This window comes from Cebus imitator, unplaced genomic scaffold (genome assembly GCF_001604975.1).
Source record: "Cebus imitator isolate Cc_AM_T3 unplaced genomic scaffold, Cebus_imitator-1.0 Scaffold190, whole genome shotgun sequence".
Classification (NCBI taxonomy): domain Eukaryota; kingdom Metazoa; phylum Chordata; class Mammalia; order Primates; family Cebidae; genus Cebus; species Cebus imitator.
In genome coordinates this window covers 378,944-399,797 of record NW_016107505.1, presented here as the reverse complement: position 1 = coordinate 399,797, position 20,854 = coordinate 378,944, and the positions used below count along the sequence as shown (strand labels likewise).

The following is a 20,854-nucleotide window of genomic DNA, read 5'->3' as shown; positions in this document are numbered from 1 at the left end:
AAAAAAAAAAAAAAAAAAAAAAAGAAAGTGTACTACATGAGAACTGTTGACTTATGTATACATCCGTGGAAACATGCAAATTAGATTTTACTGATGCTTTCTGAATAGGTTCCATAGTCACATGGTTGAAAATACAAGACCCACAGGAGGGTAAACAGTGAAAAGTCTCTCTCCTGCCCTTCCCTCTAGCTATGCAGTTGCTCAGGTGTCCGTCCTAAGATATTAGGTGTATACAAGCAAAGGTGCATATGAATTCTTCTTTTTCTCTTATGTTATGCAAAATAAACCTGCCATGTTGTGATGGCTCTTCTGCCCTTTGCTTTGTGTGCATTGCATGTCTCATCAGTAGGTCTTTCATTTTACAGCTGTACAGTGTAGATGGCCTCTTTTTTTTTTTGAGATGGAGTCTCACTCTGCTGCCCAGGCTGGTGTACAGTGGCACAATCTTGGCTCACTGCAATGTCCACCTCCCAGGTTCAAGCGACTCTCCTGCCTCAGCCTCCTGAGTAGCTGAGATTACAGGCACACACCACCATGCCCAGCTAATTTTTGTCTTTTAATAGAGACGGGGTTTCACCATGTTGGCCAGGCTGGTCTTGAACTTCTGACCTCGTGATCCACCCACCTCAGCCTCCTAAAGTGCTGGGATTACAGTGAGCCACCATGCCCAGCTAATTTTTCTATTTTTAGTAGACACGGGGTTTCACCATGTTGATCAGGCTGGTCTCCATCTCCTGACATCGTGATCCACCTGCCTTGGCCTCCCAAACTGCTGGGATTAAAGATGTGAGCCACCACGTCCGGCCAAGATGGCCTCTTTTGTAACACAGATATGCAGCTTGTTTCTACTATACTCTTGCTATGACAAACACTGCTGAAAGAATAACCTTTTTTGTATGTTATTTCATATGTCTGTAGAACAATTTCTAGAAGGGAAATGGCTGGGCTCAGGTATGTCAAAGGCCAAGGATAAAGGGCGAAGGACCATTTCATTAGCTGTCACCAAGCTGCTCTCCATAGAAGTTCAACCATTGGCACTCCAGTCGTGAGGGCGGCCAGCTCCCCAAATCTTGGCCAGGGCAAAGTGGCCACGAGAAACCATTTGATCTTCTTTTTTTCTTTTTTTTTTTTTTGAGTAGTGAGTAGTGTAATGTTAACATCCAAGAAAGTAAAACTGTCACCTCTGATCTTTTTTTCAAGCCGATTGTTGAAGAGTAGTACTCCAGTGCAGTTTACATTTCTCCCATGCGTGAAATTTGGCATCCTTTCTCTTGCGAACTCTTCATTCTCATCCTTTTCCTATTTATCTATTTATAGGGTGATGGTTTTTGCAAATGATTTTTTAAACTTTTTAAGTGTTAAGTATATTAGCCATTTGTGCTCTGAATCACAAATATTTTTCCCCCAACCTCGTTTTCTTTTTTTTTTTTTTTTTCTATGGAAGTACTTTTTTTTTTTTTTTGTCTGGTTTGTATCGGAGTGTTTTTTTTTTTTTATATTTACATAGTTTAACCTGTCAGTGCTTTCTTTCATGGTTTCTGGGGTTTGTGTCTGCAGAAAGTTTTGAGCAGTGGTCAATACCTGGGAGTTAGAGCCTAAGAGTGCTGATATAAGGCAGACAAATTTAGTGAGATGAGGGTGGGAGACCCTGGGTTTTGTTCAAGTAGTTCAGACACCAGTGTGAAGACAGTGAATCATGGATCTGAGCAGTGATTAGAGAAGCCTAACCTCTGGAGTGGGTGGGTGGTGGCCAGAAGAGGCATCACCTCTGGGTGCCAAGAGTGTTGGAGGCAGGGTCCTCCCTCTGTACTCAGGTCCCTTGCTCCCTGCCCCTGCCCAATCCAGGAGGAGCTGGAGTTCTGCGAAAAGCTGTTACAGACGTGTTTCTCCAGCCCGACGGACGACAGCATGGATCGGTGAAACCAGGTGGCTTCTTGCCCCCTTCTCCGTGGGAACCCCAGGCCTCTTGCCTCCCTCCCCACCTACAAGGCCCTCTCCCAAGGGATCGCAGGACCTAGGTGCCTGGACCCGGGGTGTGCCAGCCCATGTCTGTATAGCCCCTACAGGGGGCGCTGAGAAAGGCACCAGGTTCTTGGACCCCACCTCCCATGCTCTCACTCTCATCCCCATTCTCTTGTCTACACAACTTTTCCAATAAAGGTGTTTCTCCTCCTCTCCCTCCTTCACTGCCACCTTTGTCACCTCCTCTGGAGGATGCATGGGGGACGGGAGGAGGGGCACGAGTTTAAGGGACTTGCGGAGCCACTAGAGGAATTAAAAAAGTGTTGCTGTTTATCATCTACAGAGCTGTTGTGTCCTTTAATCTTCGCTGCCTTTCTTGAGCAAGAGTGTGTGGAACATCTGTCCTTTCTCGGCCACCTGGCAAACCTAAATCTAGGTTTGAGGAATTCCCAAGGCTAGACATCTAAATCCTCCCTAGAGTAGCAGCCATTTCCCTTCCCAGCATCCTTCGCTGTAGGGTAGTCAAGTGACTTTAGCTCCACCAGTCAGAACCCTCCACGGGAATCTGGTTTGTCCACCAATGAGAACCTGCTGGTGGCCTAGCTCCTCTACCAATCAGAGCTGCCGGTTGTCTGGACCCGGAGCTGGCGGTGGAGGGGCACCTGCCTAGGTTCCATTCTGGCTAGTGCAGGAACAGACACACCTAGCTTCTGGAGGAGGCTGGCAGACGATCTGGCGGGTGTGTCTGAACCAGGTGCCTGTGATGGAGGCTGCACTGTCTAAGGAGCAAGCCTGTGGCTGGGTGTGGGCTTCATTCCTGACTGCAAAGCACCAAGCGGATTCCGTAGCCTTCTCAGAGATGTGGGATTGGGGCGGGAGGTGGGGTGTCAGGAGGCTGCCTCATCTCTTTTAATTCCTTTTCTGTTTAGCCACAAGAAATGCTGTCATGCAGGCAAGAACCTTGACTGCTGTTGTTTTTTAAGAGAGAAGGCGGAGCCCAGAGGAGGCCAAGCCCTGACCAAGTTCACAGCTAGGATTCAAACCTGAGCTAATTCCAGAGCCATCCTTCTCAGGTTCCCTAGGACAATTTGATGTCAGACTCACTACTTTTGTGTGGATTGTACTTGTGCATCTGGGATTTGATTAGTCTATTTGGATTGGTTTTTTCTGTTTGTTTTTTGAGACGGAGTCTCACTCTGCCACCCAGGCTGGAGTGCCATGGTCTCGGCTTACTGCAACCTCCGCCTCCCGGGTTCAAGCATTCTTCTGCCTCAGTCTCCCAAGTAGCTGGGGTTACAGGTGCTGGCCACCATGCCTGGCTAATTTTTGTATTTTTAATGGAGACTGGGGTTTCACCATGTTGGTCAGGCTGGTCTCGAACTCCTGACCTCGTGATCCACCCGCCTCGGCCTCCCATAGTGCTGGGATTACAGGAGTGAACCACCACACCCAGCCTTGGGTAGGTTTTTATCACCCCTCTTCCCAAATCCAGGACAAATCGAGAGGTACCTGGAGGATCTGAGACCCTGTCTTAAAAAAAAAAAGTTCCAATTGTAGTCCCAGCTACTTGGGAGGCTGAGGTGAGAGAATCACTTGAACCCAGGAGTTCGAGGCTGCAGTGATCTGTGATTGTGCCATGCATTTCAGCCTGGGCAACAGAGCCAGACCCTGTCTCTTAAAAAGAAAGTTCCAATTCTAATGCAATCACAATTGTATATCTGTGAGGTCTGCTGGGTGGAAACCCAGACTTCAGTTCTTAAAGCCCTCACAGCTGCCCACCTTCTATTTGAAGGGTAGGGACTATAGCCACCTCCCTACCCCTCGGTTCCTGACCTCTGTGTTAAAACAATGTGGCAATGATGCCATCATATTGTGGGGAAAACAAGGAAGCCAAATGCTGAGTAGAAGACAAAACATCCCTATAGATGAAAAGGAATGCCTCTCTGTGATGGTTCATTTCAGGAGTTGACTGGGCTAAGAGGTGTCCACATAGCTGGTGAAACATGGATGTATCTAGGAGAGTATTTATGGAAGAGACTAGCATTTGAATCAGCAGACTGAAGATCTTCCCTCACCAATGTGAGCTGGCATTGTTCAATCCATTGAGGGTCTGAACAGACAGAACAAAAAGGGCAAAGGAGGGATGAATTTGCTTTTTTTTTTTTTTTGAGACAGAGTCTCCCTCCCACCCAGGTTGGAGTGTAATGGTGTGATCTCGGTCACTGCAACCTCTGCCTCCCGGGTTCAAGTTGTTCTCCTGCCTCAGCCTCTGGAGTAGCTGAGGCTACAGGTGCATACCACCGCACCTGGCTAATTTTTGTATTTTTAGTAGAGATGGGGTTTCACTATGTTGGCTAGGCTGGTCTCGAACTCCTGACCTCAAATGATCCTCTTGCCTTGGCCTCCCAAAGTGCCGGGTTTACAGGCATGAGCCACTGCACTTGGCCCATAAATCTTTTTTTATATAATGATGTATATCCTATTGGTTCTGTTTTCAAGCTGCGTCCCCTTTAAAACAAGATATCAAAGATGAAAACAAGCCAGGTGTGCTGGCTTATGCCTGTAATCTCAACGCTTTGGAAGGCTGAGTTGGGAGGCTTGAGCCCAGGAGTTTGAGACCAGTCTGAGCAACATAGGAAGACCTCATCTCTACAAAAAATTAAAAACTTAGCTGGGCATGGTGGCATGCGCCTGTTGTCCCAGCTATTTGGGAGGCTGAGGTAGGAGGCTAACTTGGGCCCTGGTGGTTGAGGCTGCAGTGAATCATGACTGAACCACTGCACTGCAGCCTGAGTGACAGAGCAAGACCCTGTCTTAAAAAAAAAAAAAAGATTGAAAAAAAGATTGGCAAACCTAAGGAGACAAATTGAGGACTGTGCTAAACTAGATTGCGCAACAAATATTCCCTTCCTTCCACTCCACCTCCATGAGAGAAATACACTTTCTCACTCAGGGTTAGTAGAGAGTGCCCACCTGCCCCTTAAGGCTGGATTATGTGAAGTCTTCCTCTGCCATCCAGGCTGGAGTGCAGTGGCGCAATCTCAGCTCACTGCAACCTCTGCCTCTTGGGTTCAAGTGATTCTCCTGCCCTCGCCTCCTGAGTAGCTGTGATTACAGGTGCCTGCCAGTGTGTCCAGCTAATTTTTGTATTTTTAGTGGAGCTGGGTTTTCACCATGTTGGCCAGGTTGGTCTCGAACTACTAACTTCATGATCCTCACTCGGCCTCCCAAAGTGCTGGAATTACAGGTGTGCACCACCGAGCCAGGGCAGATTATGTCTTTCTTTGATCAATGGATAGTGGTAGATGGGAGGCCACCAGAGACTTGAAATAGGCTAACACAGTTGGGTTTGATTGCTTGTGCACCTGCCTTTTATTATGAGATGGTACCCTAAGTTTTTAATTTTTTGTGCATGAAAGATGAGGAGCAGAACCGGTCTTACCAACCTTCATACCTGCAGCTCCAAGCTGTGCACATGATACAAGCTACTGAGACTGTCATGCAGCAATAGCTAACACAGGGACAAAATAACACCGTATACAACACAAACAGTGGAAACAGCAGGGACCAGAAGAGACAGGGCTGAAAAACCAAACTGCCAAAAACTGTTCATCAGGGGATGCTGGTGAAGGCAACAAAGATTAAAGCAATTCTGGCCAGGCGCAGTGGCTCACACCTGTAATCCCAGCACTTTGGGAGGCCGAGGAAGGCAGGTCACACGAGGTTAGGAGTTCGAGAGGATCCTGGCCAACATGGAGAAACCTGTCTCTTCTAAAAATACAAAAATTAGCTGGGTGTGGTGGTGCGTGCCTGTAATCCCAGCTACTCGGGAGGCTGAGGCAGGAGAATCACTTGAACCTGGGAGGCGGAGGTTGCAGCCAGCCGACATCGTACCACTGCTCTCCAGCCTGGGCAACCCAGTGAGACTCCGCCTCAAAAAAAAAAAAAAAAAAAAAGCAATTAAAGAGAAGCTAACAGATGTGAAGGACACAAATTCATGATTGGAATTCTTTTTTTTTCCTCTTGGATAGCTGAGAACACAGGCGCAGGCCACCATGCCCAACCAATTAAAAAAAATTTTTTTTATAGATACTGGGGGAGGCTGGTCTCGAACTCCCGGACTCTAGCCATCCTCCCGCCTCGGAACTCCCAAAGTGCTGGGATTGCAGGTTTGAGCCACCGCGACCAGCCAATTTGCAGTCTTAAAAAAACAAGTTCCTCGCACGCACACGATTGTAACAGTAGGCTTCTAATATGGGTAGTGAGGGGGGCTATTAAAGTTGGGGAAACTGAGGCTCAAAGCCAGATGGGACCTTCATCAATCTAGACACAAGGTTGTGTCTTTCAGTTGATGCTATTAGAGGAGGCTTTGGGCGGAACTGGCAACAATAACGACCCGGCCGGGACAGTCGTCTGCAGATGGAAAGGACTGAGGGCCCCTGAGGTTCCCTGGCGGCTTAATAAGAGAGGCGGGACGTAGGCGCCTGGCTTTGGCTGGAGCGATAACCAGATCTGGATTCCACAGGAGCCCGACCCTGGAGCCAAACTTGGACTTGATTAGAGGAGGCAGAACAGCGAATCGATTTCCAAACGGAGAGAGTGCGAAGGCAAATCCTGGAGCGGAATATCGACGGGGCCTTGGAACGGAGCCGTAGAGTAACCTGCCCCTAGTGCACAGCAGCTCCGGCGCACTGAGCCTTCTGGGTTTATTTCGGGCCAGACCGTTGGCGCCAACGGGCGCAAGCGCGTCTGAGGCAGCGGTGTTCAAGAATGGGCGCGGTCGGCAGTGTCCCAGCGCACGCGCGTTGCGCCGCCCAAGTGTGCGGCCCCTCCCGCACCTGCGCAGCGAGACGGCCACGGGAGGGCGGGGCCTCCTGCGTCGTCCAGCGCTAGGGGGATTGTGGGATAGTGGCGGAGGGAGCCGGGCGTCGGAGGCCCTGAGAAGGGCCGCAGAGCTCGGAGACTGAGCGGTTTTGGGGAACGGGTGGTTAAGGAAGTAAGCCTCGGCTTCCGTCGATCGCTGCTCGGCTCTGCGGCCCGTTCGGACCGCGGAGGAGGACGTCTTCCCCTCCCGCCAGGCGCTGGGTCGGAGCGACTTCCCCCGTTTTCCCGGCTGAGGCGCCTGCGCGGGCCTCGCGACCCGGCTTGCCCGCAACCGGTCTTGGCCCGCGTGCCCACCTCGCCTGCGGACCCCGGAGGCGCCTACGCGGACTCGCGACTCCCCCCGCCCGCCGGCCACCCCACCCGTCGCTGACCCCCTTAACTCTGCGGGACCCGGCGCGCGAGGCCCCCAGGACCCGCAGGCGCTTGCGCGGACCCCGCGAGCCCCGGCGCCTGCGCGAGCCCCCGACGCCGCCCCCGCCCCCACTTACCGGGCCCCGCAGCAGGGGCCGGAGCCGCCGGCGGCGGGGCGGGGAGGGCGCCCCGATGAGCCCCGAGTGCGAGGAGCCGCCGCCCCCCCTCGCAGGTGAGCGGCGCGTCGCCCGACCCTGCCTCCAGGGCCTGGCCCCCACGTCTTTCCCGCTCCGCGTCCCCTCGGGCTTTTCCCCCTGGGGACCTCGGTCGGTCTTTTCCCCTTCGGATCCTTCTCCTCCTTCCTTCGGGTTTCCTCTCCACGGCCCCCCGCTTCTTCCCCCTCGTCCCTCCCAGGCTCTTTATCTCTTCCCCTCAGCTCCCCCGCCACCCCCGTCCCGGTCTCTTGCCCTCGGCCTTTCCCCACCCGCTCTCCTACCAGCTGCGCTTCTCAGTCCCTGAGCCTCATCTCCGCTCTCTAGTCCTTCTGGCCGGTTCCCCGGCCCCCCAGGAGTCTCCCCCTGGTTACCCTGGACTTTGCCCGCCTGCACCCTTCCTTTTCGCTCCGATGTCTGCCCCGCCACCCCTTCTGTGGCGCAGCCTCCGTAGCTCCGTAGCCTGTCACCCTGGGGCACAGGGCTGGAGGAACGGGGCTTGTCTCCACCTTGACCGAGCCTCTCCCGCCTCCGGCTTTTTGTGCAGAGGGACCTGGGAGCGGGACTTCTCTGGAGCAGCCACCATTCTGGCCTGCTAAAGTGACATGAAGCCTGCTGAGGGCAGGCAGGGCGCCTGGCGCTGGGCACTGAGGAGAGGGCATCAGCCCCAGGCCCTGCTGGAGATGGGGCCGGTTCTTGGAGCGGGGGGGAACAAAGGCAGAGCGGGACAGTTACAAGTCCCGTGTGTTGTGATCGAGGTAACTTAGGGAGCTGCAGGGGGCCACAGAGCGGCAGGCAGCGGTGAGACTGGCTGGACGGATGGCTTTTTCTGTCCAGGAAGGATGCGTAGGAGGTGACAGATGGAGAGTGGGAAGAAGGGCCTTCCGGGGGAAGGAGCAGCACGTGCGGATATGTCAGGGTGGGAACGCTGGAGCCTTGAGTGCAGATGTGTTGGGAGGGTGAGGGGCAGAGTAGCTCCGCCTGGGGTGCTTGTCCCGGCCAATGTGACCCCTGGTTGAGGTCTTTCTTACACACAGACATTACCCTAAACACTCGCCTGAAAGGCAAGATGTTTCAGGAAAGGAATCCGCTAGACTGTCAGGTGCAGTGCTGAGTTCACAGTTGTATAGAAACTGAGGTGGGATTTCATCCAGCCCAAGGGCCAGTGTCTAACCATGAGCGTGCACTGGACTTGAGATTGCCTGAAAAACACATGATGAGTACTTGGTGTGCCTACATGCACAGTACACATGGAAATGCTTGCAGCGCTCGGCCACATGTGCTTACTAGTGGTAGAATGGCTGTTGGAGCTGCTTGTGCTGTTTAAAATCTTACACTTTTTCTTTAACTTTTGCCCAACTTATTTTGCTTAAGGTACATGAAACCACCTAACTCTAGTTCTGGGATTGGGATCATGACAAGGCCATACAGCTCATTGTTAGAGGACCTTTTGTCAGACAGACCTAGGCCAAGTCTGGCTTCTGCCTTTCCCAGTGATGAGACCCTGGACAAGACCTGCCCTCCTCTGAGGATGGTTCTAGGGTTTCAGTGCAAGGTTTGTGGAAGCTTGTGGCAGAATGCAAGGCACAGTAAGCACTCTGCAATTGGTAGCTCTGTGGATGATGATGATGATTTTGAGACTGGGTTTTGCTCTTTCACCCAGGCTGGAATGCAATGGTATAATAATTGCTCATTGCAGCCTTGAACTCCTGGACTTAAGTGAGCCTCCCACCTTAGCGTCCTGAGTAGCTAGAACTATAGGCATGTGCCGCTATGCTTGGTCAATTTTTGTATTTTTTGTACTATGCCTGGCTAATGTTTGTATTTTTTGTAAAGTTTGGGTCTTGCTATGGTGCCCTCCTGTGGTGCCCAGGCTGATTTTGAACTTGTAGGCTCAAGCAATCCTCCTGCCTAGCCTCCCAAAGTGCTGGGATTATAGGCCACCACACCTGGCCGTTCTTTTGATTATTATTTCATTGGGAGTGTCTATTGCAGTGGTTCTCAACTGGGGGTGATTGTGTCCCCTGCGGGACGTTTGGTGATATCTGGAGGTGTTTCTGGTTGTTACAGCTGGAGGGAATGCTGCCAGTATCTGGTGAGTGGAGGTGAAGGCCAGGGATGTTGCCATGTGTCCTCCAATGCATGGGACAGTCCCAACACCAAAAAGAACTGTCCTGCCCAAATGTTAGCAGCGCAGAGGAGAACTTTGCTCCATTGCTGGGATATTGTGTGCCGTTGTGGCTTATTTATTCCATTGTGACTCATGAGCCGTGTGTTGTTGTATTGTGATGTTAGTGTGATGTTGTGATGTTACTACCGTCTTTGTGGCTGTTAGCTTTTGTTGGATCATCTGCTGTTTCTTTCCGTTAGAGGAGAACTTGCTTGTCTGGTCCCCCTCCCAGTTTTTTTTTTTTTTTTTTTTTTTCCTGGGATGTGTGGTCCAGTGACCTTAGCAGAGCACCTTTCTCTGGCTTCAGTTTTCATTAGTTCAGCAAGTAGCTTTAGTTGGGCCTGGCCTTATGCTAGATCTTGGGAAGCCGACATCTTTCAGGGGAAGGCAGATGGCTGGACAGGCACATCCTGTCACAGAGCTGAGGCTCACATGCTGTCCTAGGGTGACTGCGGGATGCTGTGGAAGCAGCATGGAGCAGGCCCCTAACGTGGATGCAGCTGGGGAGGCTCCCTGGAGGAAGTGGTGTCTGTGTGGAGGCCTGAAGGACCCAGGAGGAGCTAGTCAGGCTCGTAGGGCTCAGGGAAGGTAGAGGGAGCAGCCCAGCCCTGCGGAGGGCAGTCAGGTGTGGCACCCACACAGGAGGTAGCAAGAGATGAGGCGAGAGAGGCCTGGGAGCTTTGGTGAGAGTGAGGGGCCTTTCCAGAGTAGGAATCACTGGGCAACTGCCTTGGTGGGAGCTGACCTGCCTTTCTATGCCAAACTGTGGTTTTCCCTTTGCATACCAGTTTTGTGGGTCTTTCTCCAGAGAGTGCTGCCTTGCAGGAACCCCATCTGTGAGGTATTTCCCGGATGAGGAAACTGAGGCTCTGTGGGGTGAGATCCTTGGTTTAGGCCACAGAGATTTCAGTTTGGGGGATGTAAAATGTGAACGCAAGCCTTTCTGATTTCGGATCACACTAACATTCACTCTGCCCCATTCTGTTTTCCCAAGAGCTTTTTCAGATGAGATCGGGTGCGTTCAGGGTGGTATGGCCGTAGACTAAGAACTTTTTCAAAATCTGTTCCTTGATCTTTTCCTTTTTTTCTTTAAACCTGTGGCCATTTCAGGAGACGAGTTCTGAATGTGGGCGGTAAGTCCCCGTCCCAGTCCTTGGCCAGCGGTTCTAGAGTCTTCTGTTTTCTAATTATTCCATCCCTTGATGTTGGACCAGGGCTGCCAGCTCCCCTGGGTGGGTGTGGTTTTGGGGTCAGAGAGGGAGAGGCACTGAGGGTCCTCTTTAACTGGGGACCCTCCCCAAGGCTTTCCCAAGCCACAGGAAAGCCCTAGCTCACCATCTTGTTGGGCCTTGGACAGGTCCCCCTTCTTCTCTGGCCCCAGTGGCTCCTTCTGCCAAATTGGTGTTGCTGATTCCTCCTTGCTGGGTGGTGCTGGGTTCTTCAGCTGGTACACACCATAGGGCCTGCTCAGAGGTGGTGGGGTTGCTGTTGCCATGACTGTTACTGTGTCCCTAGAATTGGGTGTTCCCAGCCCTCTTTCAGGTTTGGCTGAGAGCTGACGGAGGCTTGGGGGACGTTAGAGGGAGACGGTCATGCTGTCCTCTGGGACTCCGGACCCTTTAAGGAGCTGGGTGCTGGCCAGCCTGCTGCTAGTAGCAGGCTCTCTCCCTTCCTAGGGCAGCGGCCAGGTGGCCAGGCGTTGGAGCTTCTGCTGAGCCTTGAGGCAGCTCAGGTGGCTGTCTCTGGAGGCCCCAGAGACCCCTGTGCCCTTGACCTTCATTTCTGGGTGCTTGTGGGTCAGTGTAGGTTAGGAAGGGGTGACAGATGAAGCCTGGGCCCACCAGTTCCCTGGCAGCACGGCTGCGTTTGGACAAATGCTGGCAGCAGTGGGGACAGCTCTGTGGGAGCTGCAGTTAGTGGCCATCCAACTGAGGGAAGGAAGGGGCTGGCAGGCTTCTGAGGGGTGGCTGGTGTTGAAGGCCCTAGAACACCACAGCAAAACAAGAAACCAGAAGCGATAGTGCAGAGCTCGCGGAGGCAGAGCGGCAGAGCTAGTTTTCATTTTTAATGGCTTCCTTTCTCATTTACAATTTCCCCTTCTTCCGCTTGCAGCCAGCCTCATGGTTTTCAAACGGTAGCTTAAAACTAGTGGTAGTCACTTCCGCTTTCTTGAAGTTGCTAAAAGTTGCTAAGAATGGGGGTGGCGGGGTACATGGCGCCTGCCATAGTATCTGAGTGGTCTGAGGAAAAGTACTTGAGTCACTTAGGCAGATGGGTAGTGTCTTTCTCCTGCTTTTCTGCGTTTAGCACCGTCACCTTTGGGGTAGTCATGGTCCCCTACCTGTTCTGCCAGAAAGTGTCTGGACATGGCCTCGGGTGGACTGGAAGGGACTTGTACCTGCCAGGCTTCTGCGGTGTGGGGGCCTCCTGCTTTAGCTCAGTGCCTTTTCACAGCAGCCTGCCCTGGGGGGCTGTGTCCCCTTTGCATGGATGAGGAGAGGAGACTCAGAAAGTGAAGTGCCTGGTCCAGGTTTTACCTAGTTAGAGAATGAGAATGAAACCCACCTCTCCTGTCTGATTCCTAGGGATTCTAGCAGGTTTCATTACATGGGAAGTGGGGACTGAGAAGCAGGGCTTCAGGCCATAGTGCATTCAGAGTTTGTGGTGGGGGAAAGTTTTTCTCTTTTTTCTTTTCTTCTCATCTTACATCTTTGCATCTTAATTCTGTTTAGAGCCTGACAATTGATGTTTGTAGAGTGTTGACCACTCACTTGCATTTGAGCCTTTCAGCCTGCTCTGATTTTCAGAGGAGCCACTTGAGGTTGAGAGTTCAAGGGGCTGCCTGGGTTCTCAGGGCTGTGGGTCTTAGATGCCATCATGCACCAGCAAGTACCCTCATGTCTCCTTCTGGCAGCCTCTGCCCCAGTTCTCTGGGAAGCTGGGTTTGGGGAAGCCTGACCTATTCCCCGAAGCAGATGGTTAGGCTGTAGCAGGGGTAGGGGCTTGGGGGCCGAGTGCACTCTTTAATCAGGTATCTTAGAAGTGAGCGATGGGCCTCAGTATTAGAATTTCCACCTCTTGTTTAGAGACCAGGGCACACTGGAACAGACAGAATCCTGACTGCTACTTGGTAGCCCTGTGGCCCTGCCCCTCTGGGCCCCTTTTCCACAGGAGACTCTGTTGGAATAATAAGAATTCTTCACTTGGTCTCGACGTGGAGACGAGACAAGCACCTGAAAGTGCAGGTACAAGGGTTTTCTGCAGATACTGGCTTGGTGCTCCTCCTATCCTGCCCGCACTGCGGCTGGGGCTCACGTGGCTTAGGACTGTTGGTGGTGAGGGATGGGAAAGGGGTAACCTGGGTGAGTGCCCCAGGCAAGAGCCTTGGCAGCTTCAGCTCTGCCAGGCGGGCCATCATCTCATCAGCTTTGGGGACGCTGGGACATCCATGCAAGGCCTGAGCCCGGCCCTGGCTCTGGCCCTGCCATGGGCGATGATGGCTTGAGGCAGGGTTTTTTTTTTTTTTTTTTCCAACAGCTTTTATTGAGATATTCCATATAGTTCATCCATTTAGAGTGTACAGCCGGGCACGGTGGTTCATGCCTATAGTCCCAGCGCTTTGGGAGGCCAAGGCAGGCATATCACTAGAGATCAAGTGTTCAAGACCAGCCTGCCCAACATGGTGAAACCTCCTCTCTACTAAAAAAATACAAAAATTAGCCAAGCACGGTGGTGCACGCCTGTAGTCCCCACTACTCCAGAGGCTGAGGCAGGAGAATTGCTTGAACTGGGAGCTGGAGATTGCAGTGAGCCCAGATTGTGCCACTGCACTCTAGCCTGGGCTACAGAGCGAGACTGTCTCAACAAAAAATAATAATAATGAATAAGGCGTACAGTTCAGTGGTTCTTAGTATAATCACAACGTTGTGGAAACATCACCACAATTGATTTTGGAACATTCTTTAAAATCACCCTTTCTTTTCAGGAACTTCCCCTAATGCCCCCCAGCTTCTGGAAGCCTATGGTCTCCTTTCTGTCTCTGAATTTGTCTGTTCTGGACGCTTCACATAGGTGAAAGCCTGCAGCATGTGCTTCCTTGGAACTGGCTTTGCTGGCATGGCGCGGGCAGCCTGTTGGCCTGCCTGGTCTCTCATTGAGAAAGAGGCTGTGTGTCTGTGCTTGCCACGTCTTGGTGTTTTGCTCACTACAGCCTTAGGCCGGAAATTGGCAGAGTCATGATTAATTTGGCGGTTGCCCCTTGAGATTATTCTGGTCCCAGGTACACCCAGATCAGGAAATCCATGCCCCCTCCCCCTGCTGTCTGCATGCTGGTGAGTCACCTTTGCTGAGCCTGAGGTTTCTCATGTGTGACATGGGCACTTGGTGGTCGGCCCGTTGCATTCCTTGTCGAGCAGAATGGAAAGTAGGGGACAGTCCCTCTGGAAGGTCTAGCATCTGGGCAGAAGTGGAGAGATGAGGAGTTACCACTGTGCACACGGAGGTTCCCAGAACAAGGAGGGGACACAGTTCTGTTTCCTCATGAAGTGGTGGTGCCTTCATCACTCTAGACATATGGGAAAACACACACCCACCGCCTGCCTGGGTCAGCCCCGAGGGCCAGCCCGAGCCTCCCCAGCCTGTCCTGGGTGACATTGCACTTTCCCCCACCTTCTGATTTAGGGAGCCCATAGGAGTGGCTGGGAGGGGCTGAGGTGGGAGTGATTTCACTTTGCCCATGCCCTGACAGGTACGGCAGCCTCCTGCCTGGGAGGAGCTGGGGCCTTGTGAAATGAGGTTTGCTTTGCAGCTAATATTTATGAACCCGCCAGGGCCAGGTTCCATGCTAGCTGCCACCCTCAGGTGCTCATGGTAACCTAGGGGGAAGGTTCTAGAGGAAGCATTGTAGGACCACGAGTGTGTACCTCCAGCACTTCATTGCTGTGTCCCAGAGATGCTTCCAGGTGGCAGGTCAGAGTGCACAGCTCAGGGAGACAGTGGTGGACAAAGGTGGGGCTGGGGGCTGCTTGAGCCAGGCAGGCCAGGGAAGGCCCTTCTGAGAGGTGAATGCTTGGCAAGAGATCCGAGGATGAGAAGAAGTGAGTTATTAGGACAGAGTCGCCGAGGTGTATCCAAGCTTGGTGTGTTCTGGAAACAGACAGAAGGCCAGCGTGGCTGGGGTGAGTAGGCAGCAGGAGGCTATTGAGGGTCCCAGGTGCTGACCCAGTGAGTGAGTGGGTCTCATTTTCCCTTCAGCTGGTTCTGCATGGCTGCAGGGAGGGGTGAGGTGCAGGGAGTGTGGGGGGACCTGTAGTTGGGTGGTGGTCATGCAGGCAGAAGAGGTGGGTTCTGGTTATGTTTGGGGAGGTCAGCAGTGCCTGGGTCGGGAAGGGAGGCCTGAGAAGTCCCTAAATTTCTGGTGGTGACAGGCTGGGAGTGGGCTGTGCTGTCACAGCTGGGTCAGGAGGGACCTGAGGATCGCAGCCCTCCACCCCGAATCCATAGGTGTCTGCTGAGTAAGCACTAGGTGCTGGGGACAAGGCGGACTGGGAGCTTACCATCCAGACAGGTCTGTGCAGGGTGGGCCTGGAAATGACAAGCTCCTCCTTGAGGTGAGAGTCGGGGTCGCTCTGGCCAGGGCTGGTCCCTCAGGCAGAGCGAGTGTGGGAGCCAGCCCGGTCAGAACTTGCTCGTTCATCCCGTAAGTGTCCACTACACAGGCCCTGTGCTGGGGACAAGGACAAACCCCGAGAATTCAACTTCTGAAGTCTGAGAGTGCCTGCTTTGCTGCCCACCAACCCCTAGATCGGGGCATGGGCAGTTACTTTGGTGTGCCTCAGTTTCCTCTCCTGTAAAATGGGGCCATTCCCTGGAGGGTGGTTGTGAGAGGTGGTAGAGGTAATGGCTGTGAAGTTATGAAGTCCTTAGAAGAGCAGTAAGCACAGCGCAGGTGCCGGAGTCCAGCAGCCGATACCATCTACATCATTGCCTGGAGTGCTTGGAATGCCCCCATCCACCCAGACCTGTAGGGCCTTCGGGATGTCCGTCCAACACTGCCTTAGGCAGCCATAGGCTGTGCAGGAGACACCTGAAGTGGCAGTTCCAGGAGCACTGCCGAGGTGGCATGGGGCACTGCCTCCCTGGGGCACTCGGTCAGAGGGGGCATGGATGTCAGTCAGTGAGCTGGCTGGGCAGGGGCACTAGAGCCTGGATGTGGGCTTGGTGGAGTGCACGTCACTGAGCAGATAGAGGTACTCATGTTTGTGCTTTAGAAGGATTTTTTTTTTTTCCTTCCCCAAGATGGAGTCTTGCTCTGTCACCTGGGCTGGAGTGCAGTGGTGTGATCTTGGCTCACTGCAGCCTTCGTTCCCAGGTTCAGGTGATTCCCCACCCCAGCCTCCCGAGTAGCTGGGACTACAGGCACACACCATCATGCCTAACTAATTTTTTGTATTTTTAGTAGAGACGGGGTTTCACCGTGGTGGCCAGGCTGATCTCAACCTCCTTACCTCAGGTGCTCTGCCTGCCTGGGCCTCCCCAAGTGTTGGGATTATAGGTGTGAACACCTACACTGGCCTTAGAAGGATTATTGGGAGTCTGGGTGTGGTGGCTCACACCCGTAATCCCAACATTTTGGGAGGCCCAGGCAGGCGGATCACTGAGGTCAGGAGTTCAAGACCAGCCTGACCAACATGGTAAAACCCCATCTCTACTAAAATACAAAAATTAGTCGGGTGTGGTAACAGGTGCCTATAGTGATAGCCATTTGGGAGGCTGAGGCAGGAGAACCGCCTGAACCTAGGAGGCGGAGTTGTGGTGAATCTGGATTGCACCATTGCACTCCACCCTGGGCGACAGAGCGAGACTCTATCTCACAAAAAGGAAAAAGGGATTATTGGGAAAGGTGGACTGGTGGAGGGTAAGGGCTGAGTCACTGGGTGCTGTGGACTGGGACCTGGCAGCCCCCAGAGGAGCAGGGGTTCAAATGCCTGGAGTCTGCTGCTGCCTCCCCCAGTCCCCCACCTGCCGCCATGACTGTTTTTGGTCACAGAACTCTTTCCTCTGCTTCACCTTCACCTGTCATTGGCCAAGTTTAGGGACCCATAGTAACATACCAGGATTGTTGCCAGTCTAGACTCACCAAGGCAGACGGGCAGCCTGGGAGTGAGGTCTGGACCACAACCCCCCAAGCTGAGCCCAGCCTTAGGGTGGTCACCGAGGCAGTCATAGGTAGACAGGCGAGGAGATCCTTGCCCTAGGGTGGCCTAGCTTCAAGCAATGGGGGAAGGAGAGGAAGGGAGGCCCAGGAGGCGTTTGACCTGCCTGAGGCCATGTGTGGGGCTCTGTCTTGACTGTTGTCAGCACAGGCTGCTCCCCTAAGTGCCGGTGAAGTCTCTTCCCTGGGCCTGGTGCTCCATGTGTCCCTGTCTCTTCCCTGGGGCCTGGAGCTGAGTCAGGCCTGGGGGTTGGTGGGCACTGAGGTGATAGGTTAGAGGGGCTCGAGGAGATAGGAGGCCTGTGCAGAGTGGGTGACTGAACCTGAAGAAGGTTCAGAAGGCGTTGTCGGAGAGGGACTAGCCTCTGGCCTGGGAGCGACAGCAATGAGGGGCTGCGGGAGAGGCACCCTGGCCTCCTGTGCCGGTTCTGCTCTGTTCTCAGCCTCCTCTATGGTGACTTGGGGGTAGCAGTGGCCTCTGCCTTAGCCTTAGCTGATGATGCGATTGTCAGGAGGCAGGTGACAAGTGTGAGCTGTGGTCAGTGCCTTAACTGTGGTGAGAGCTCCACAAAGGCTATCTTTTGGGACCAGATGGCCTTTGAGGTTCCAGGATGCTGCTTGACTTATGTGGGCTTCGGTTGCCCCTTGTCCTTTGTGGCTGGCTGATGACACCGAAGGACTGCCTGTGAGCTTGGACGTCATGTGCACAGCACACATGCAGAGCCAGGACCATCATCGTCAGGTGCTGAGAGCACAGGTCACAGGTCCGATCTGCAGTGGAAGGCCTGCGTGGAGGCTTTGTAGTTCTGCGGAGCATGGCGTAGTGCAGGGCAGGGGCTCAGGACAGTGTTGCCTGACATCTAGTTAATGCTCTCTGTGTGTTTCCTTATTGCCAGTGAGTTACCTGCGCAGGAGTGTTTGGGGGCTGGAACCAGGCACTGTCCTCCCAAGGGCAGGAGCCAGCTCCAGATAGGGGCAGGGTCAGGGCCGGGTGTTGCCAGCTCACTTTGTTCTTCCTCCGCAGAGCCTGTCTGTCCCATCCTGGGTTCCTTCGGGCCCTGGTCAGTGACTATTCTGGGAGCCCCTCCCTTCCAGCTTTTCCTCTTCCTTGTCCCAGCCCAGGTGCTGGGTGAGAGGATGGTTGGGGTGTGTTTGTGTGTGAGTGGTGTCCAGGCAACAGACACAGCCTGGAGACGCACAGACTTCCTCTCTTCCCCCTGCCACCACCCCATGCCTCCCACGCAGCCTTGGATGATTTGCTGGGCCAAGCAGCAACTCTGCGCTGGAAGTCATTGGACATCTGAGTTTGCTCAACAAATATAGGTTGAAGCAAATTTGAAGCCAGAGGATCAGGCCCCACCCTGTAGTGCCCCGCCCAAAAGTAGGGATATGGGACCCAGACCCTCATGGGGGGATAGGGCCCAAGGCCCCTCAGTGCACCGTGTCCAGCCCCTCCTCACAGGCCCTGCACACGGTCCACACCTAAGGACTTAAAGCCTTAGGCCTCGGGTGTGAAGTGACCCCCTGGACCTCAGGCGAGGCGGCCTGGAGGCTGTAGATGGGGGAAGAGGGGCGGGCTAGAGGGCACCTGCAGGGCTCTGGTGCTTGTTGAGAGCCTTGAGCATGAGTGGTGGAGGCTGACCCTGCAGGCATCTCTGGGGCAGGGCCAGGCTCAGTGTGAGGGAGAGGGCCGGGTCTTGGGGAGAGGCTGTGCTCAAGGTGGGCATTCAGCCCCTGTGGTCAGTGTCTCATCAGTCTCCACAGGGACTCCCCTGGGGCGTCTGACCCGGCACTGGTTGTGTCCATGCCTCCAGGGCGCCATGTTTTGGAAGTTTGACCTGCACACAAGCTCGCACCTGGACACGCTGCTGGAGCGGGAGGACCTGAGCCTGCCTGAGCTGCTGGACGAGGAAGACGTGCTGCAGGAGTGCAAGGTCGTCAACCGCAAGCTGCTGGACTTCCTGCTGCAGCCGCCCCACCTGCAGGCCATGGTGGCCTGGGTCACCCAGGAGCCGCCAGCTAGCGGCGAGGAGCGGCTGCGCTACAAGTGAGTTCCCCAGCTCCTGGGCCAGCCGGTGCCATATGAGCATCACACCCACCTTCACTACATAAGCCTCATAGCTGCCCTGAAATGCATCAGTGTCAGTAAACTCCAGCTTGGGTTTGAGGAAAGCAAGGCAGGGCGCAGCCAGTTCCCTGCACAAGGCCACATAGCTCACTGGGTACAGACCAATCCTGGGCTCTGGAGGGCAGTGGCACAGTCACGGGTCATGGAAGGAACAAATGCCTGAGCCCCAGCGATCTCCCCCGCCTCAGTCTCCCTAGTAGCTGGGACCACATTCGTTTGACAACATGCCCAGCTGTTTTCTCTTTATTTGATGCTTTTTCTTTTTTCTAATTGTTTATTAACATTAAAATATTTGGCTGGGTGACGTGGCTCATGCCTGTAATCCCAGCACTTTGGGAGGCTGAGACGGGCAGATCATGAGGTCAAGAGATCAAGACCATCTTGGCCAACGTGGTAAAAACCCATTTCTACTAAAAAATACAAAAATTAGCTGGATGTGGTGGCACGCTCCTTTAGTCTCAGCTACTTGGGAGGCTGAGACAGGAGGATTGGTTGAACCTGGGAGGTGGAGGTTGCAGTGAGCCAAGATTGCGCCACTGCACTCCAGCCTGGAGACAGAGCGAGACTCTGTTTCAAAAACAAGCAAAAACCAAAAAACAACAACAAAAATTTTTTTTGGGTGTGAAACACTTGTCTGCTATTGAAGACACTTTAAAATTACTTTTTTTTTTCTCGAGACGGAGTTTCGCTCTTGTTGCCCAGGCTGGAGTGCAATGGTGGGATCTTGGCTCGCTGCAACCTCTGCCTTCCGGGTTCAAGCGATCCTCCTGCCTCAGCCTCCTGAGTAGCTGGGATTACAGGCATGTGACACCACACCTGGCTAATTTTGTATTTTTAGTAGAGATTGGGTTTCTCCATGTTGGCCAGGCTGGTCTTGAACTCCCAACCTCAGGAGATCTGCCTGCCTCGGCCTCCCAAAATGCTGGGATTACAGGCGTGAGCCACCATGCTCGGCAAAAATTACTTACTTTTTAATCCAAGTGAGACTCAAAAGACTGTATTTTTTTGCTTGTTTTGTTTTGTACTTTGAGACAGTCTTGCTCTGTCACCAGGCTGGAGTGCAGTGGCATGATCTTGACTCACTGCAACCTCCGCCTCCTGGGTTCAAGCAGCTCTCCTGCCTCAGCCTCCTGACAGCTGGGACTAGATAGGCACACCCCATCATGCCCAGCTAATTTTTTTTTTTTTTTTTTTTTTGAGATGGAGTTTCGCTCTTGTTGCCCAGGCTGGAGTGCAGTGGCGCGATCTCGGCTCACCGCAACCTCTGCCTCCTGGGTTCAGGCAATTCTCCTGCCTCAGCCTCCTGAGTAGCTGGGATTATAGGCATGCGCCACCATGCCCAGCTGATTTTTTGTATTTTTAGTAGAGATGGGGTTTCACTATGTTGACCAGGATGGTCTTGATCTCTTGACCTCGTGATCCACCCGCCTGGGCCTTCCAAAGTGCTGGGATTACAGGCGTGAGCCACCGTGCCCGGCCAGCTAATTTTTATATTTTTAGTAGAGATGGTGTTTCACTGTGTTGGCCAGGATGGTCTCAATCTCTTAACCCTGTGATCTGCCTGCCTCAGCCTCCCAACGTGGTGGGATTACAGGTGTGAGCCACCACGCCTGGCCTGTTATATTTTTTGAGACAGAGTCTTTCTCTGTTGCCTAGGCTGGAGTGCAGCGGCACAATCTTGGCTTACTGCAACTTCCGCCTCCCAGGTTCAAGCCATTCTTCTGCTTCAGTCTCCAAGTAGCTGGGATTACAGGTGCTTGCCACCATGCCTGGCTAATTTCTGTATTTTAGTAGAGGTGGGGTTTTGCCATGTGGGCCGGGCTGGTCTCGAACTCCTGACCTCAAGTGATCTCTCTGCCTTGGCCTCCCAAGGGGTACCTTCCCACAGTTGACAGGTCAGACCTGGAGCAGGACCTTGAGTGGCATGCTGGTGG

General features: G+C 53.4%; 2 protein-coding genes across 7 annotated transcripts in view; both read left to right on the top strand.

Annotated features, from left to right (window-relative positions):
• Positions 1 to 2,301, top strand: part of HSPBP1 (HSPA (Hsp70) binding protein 1) — a 22,019-nt gene extending 19,718 nt beyond the window's left edge. For 4 of the 5 annotated variants that reach the window (XM_017546547.2, XM_017546548.2, XM_017546549.1 and 1 more), the window contains exon 8: positions 1,846 to 2,175. In XM_017546547.2, the coding sequence (XP_017402036.1) occupies positions 1,846 to 1,920 (75 nt within the window). In that variant the 3' untranslated portion in view covers positions 1,921 to 2,175. Of the gene's footprint in view, positions 1 to 1,845 lie in introns of all 5 variants that reach the window. The other variant, XM_017546546.2, reaches the window with a different exon arrangement.
• A 4,557-nt stretch (positions 2,302 to 6,858) lies between these two features.
• PPP6R1 (protein phosphatase 6 regulatory subunit 1) overlaps positions 6,859 to 20,854 on the top strand; it is a 30,310-nt gene continuing 16,314 nt past the window's right edge. Inside the window, exons 1-2 of one of the 2 annotated variants that reach the window (XM_017546544.2) lie at positions 6,859 to 7,429; positions 18,607 to 18,839. In XM_017546544.2, the coding sequence (XP_017402033.1) occupies positions 18,613 to 18,839 (227 nt within the window). In that variant the 5' untranslated portion in view covers positions 6,859 to 7,429; positions 18,607 to 18,612. The remainder of the gene's footprint in view (positions 7,430 to 18,606; positions 18,840 to 20,854) is intronic. The other variant, XM_037744991.1, reaches the window with a different exon arrangement.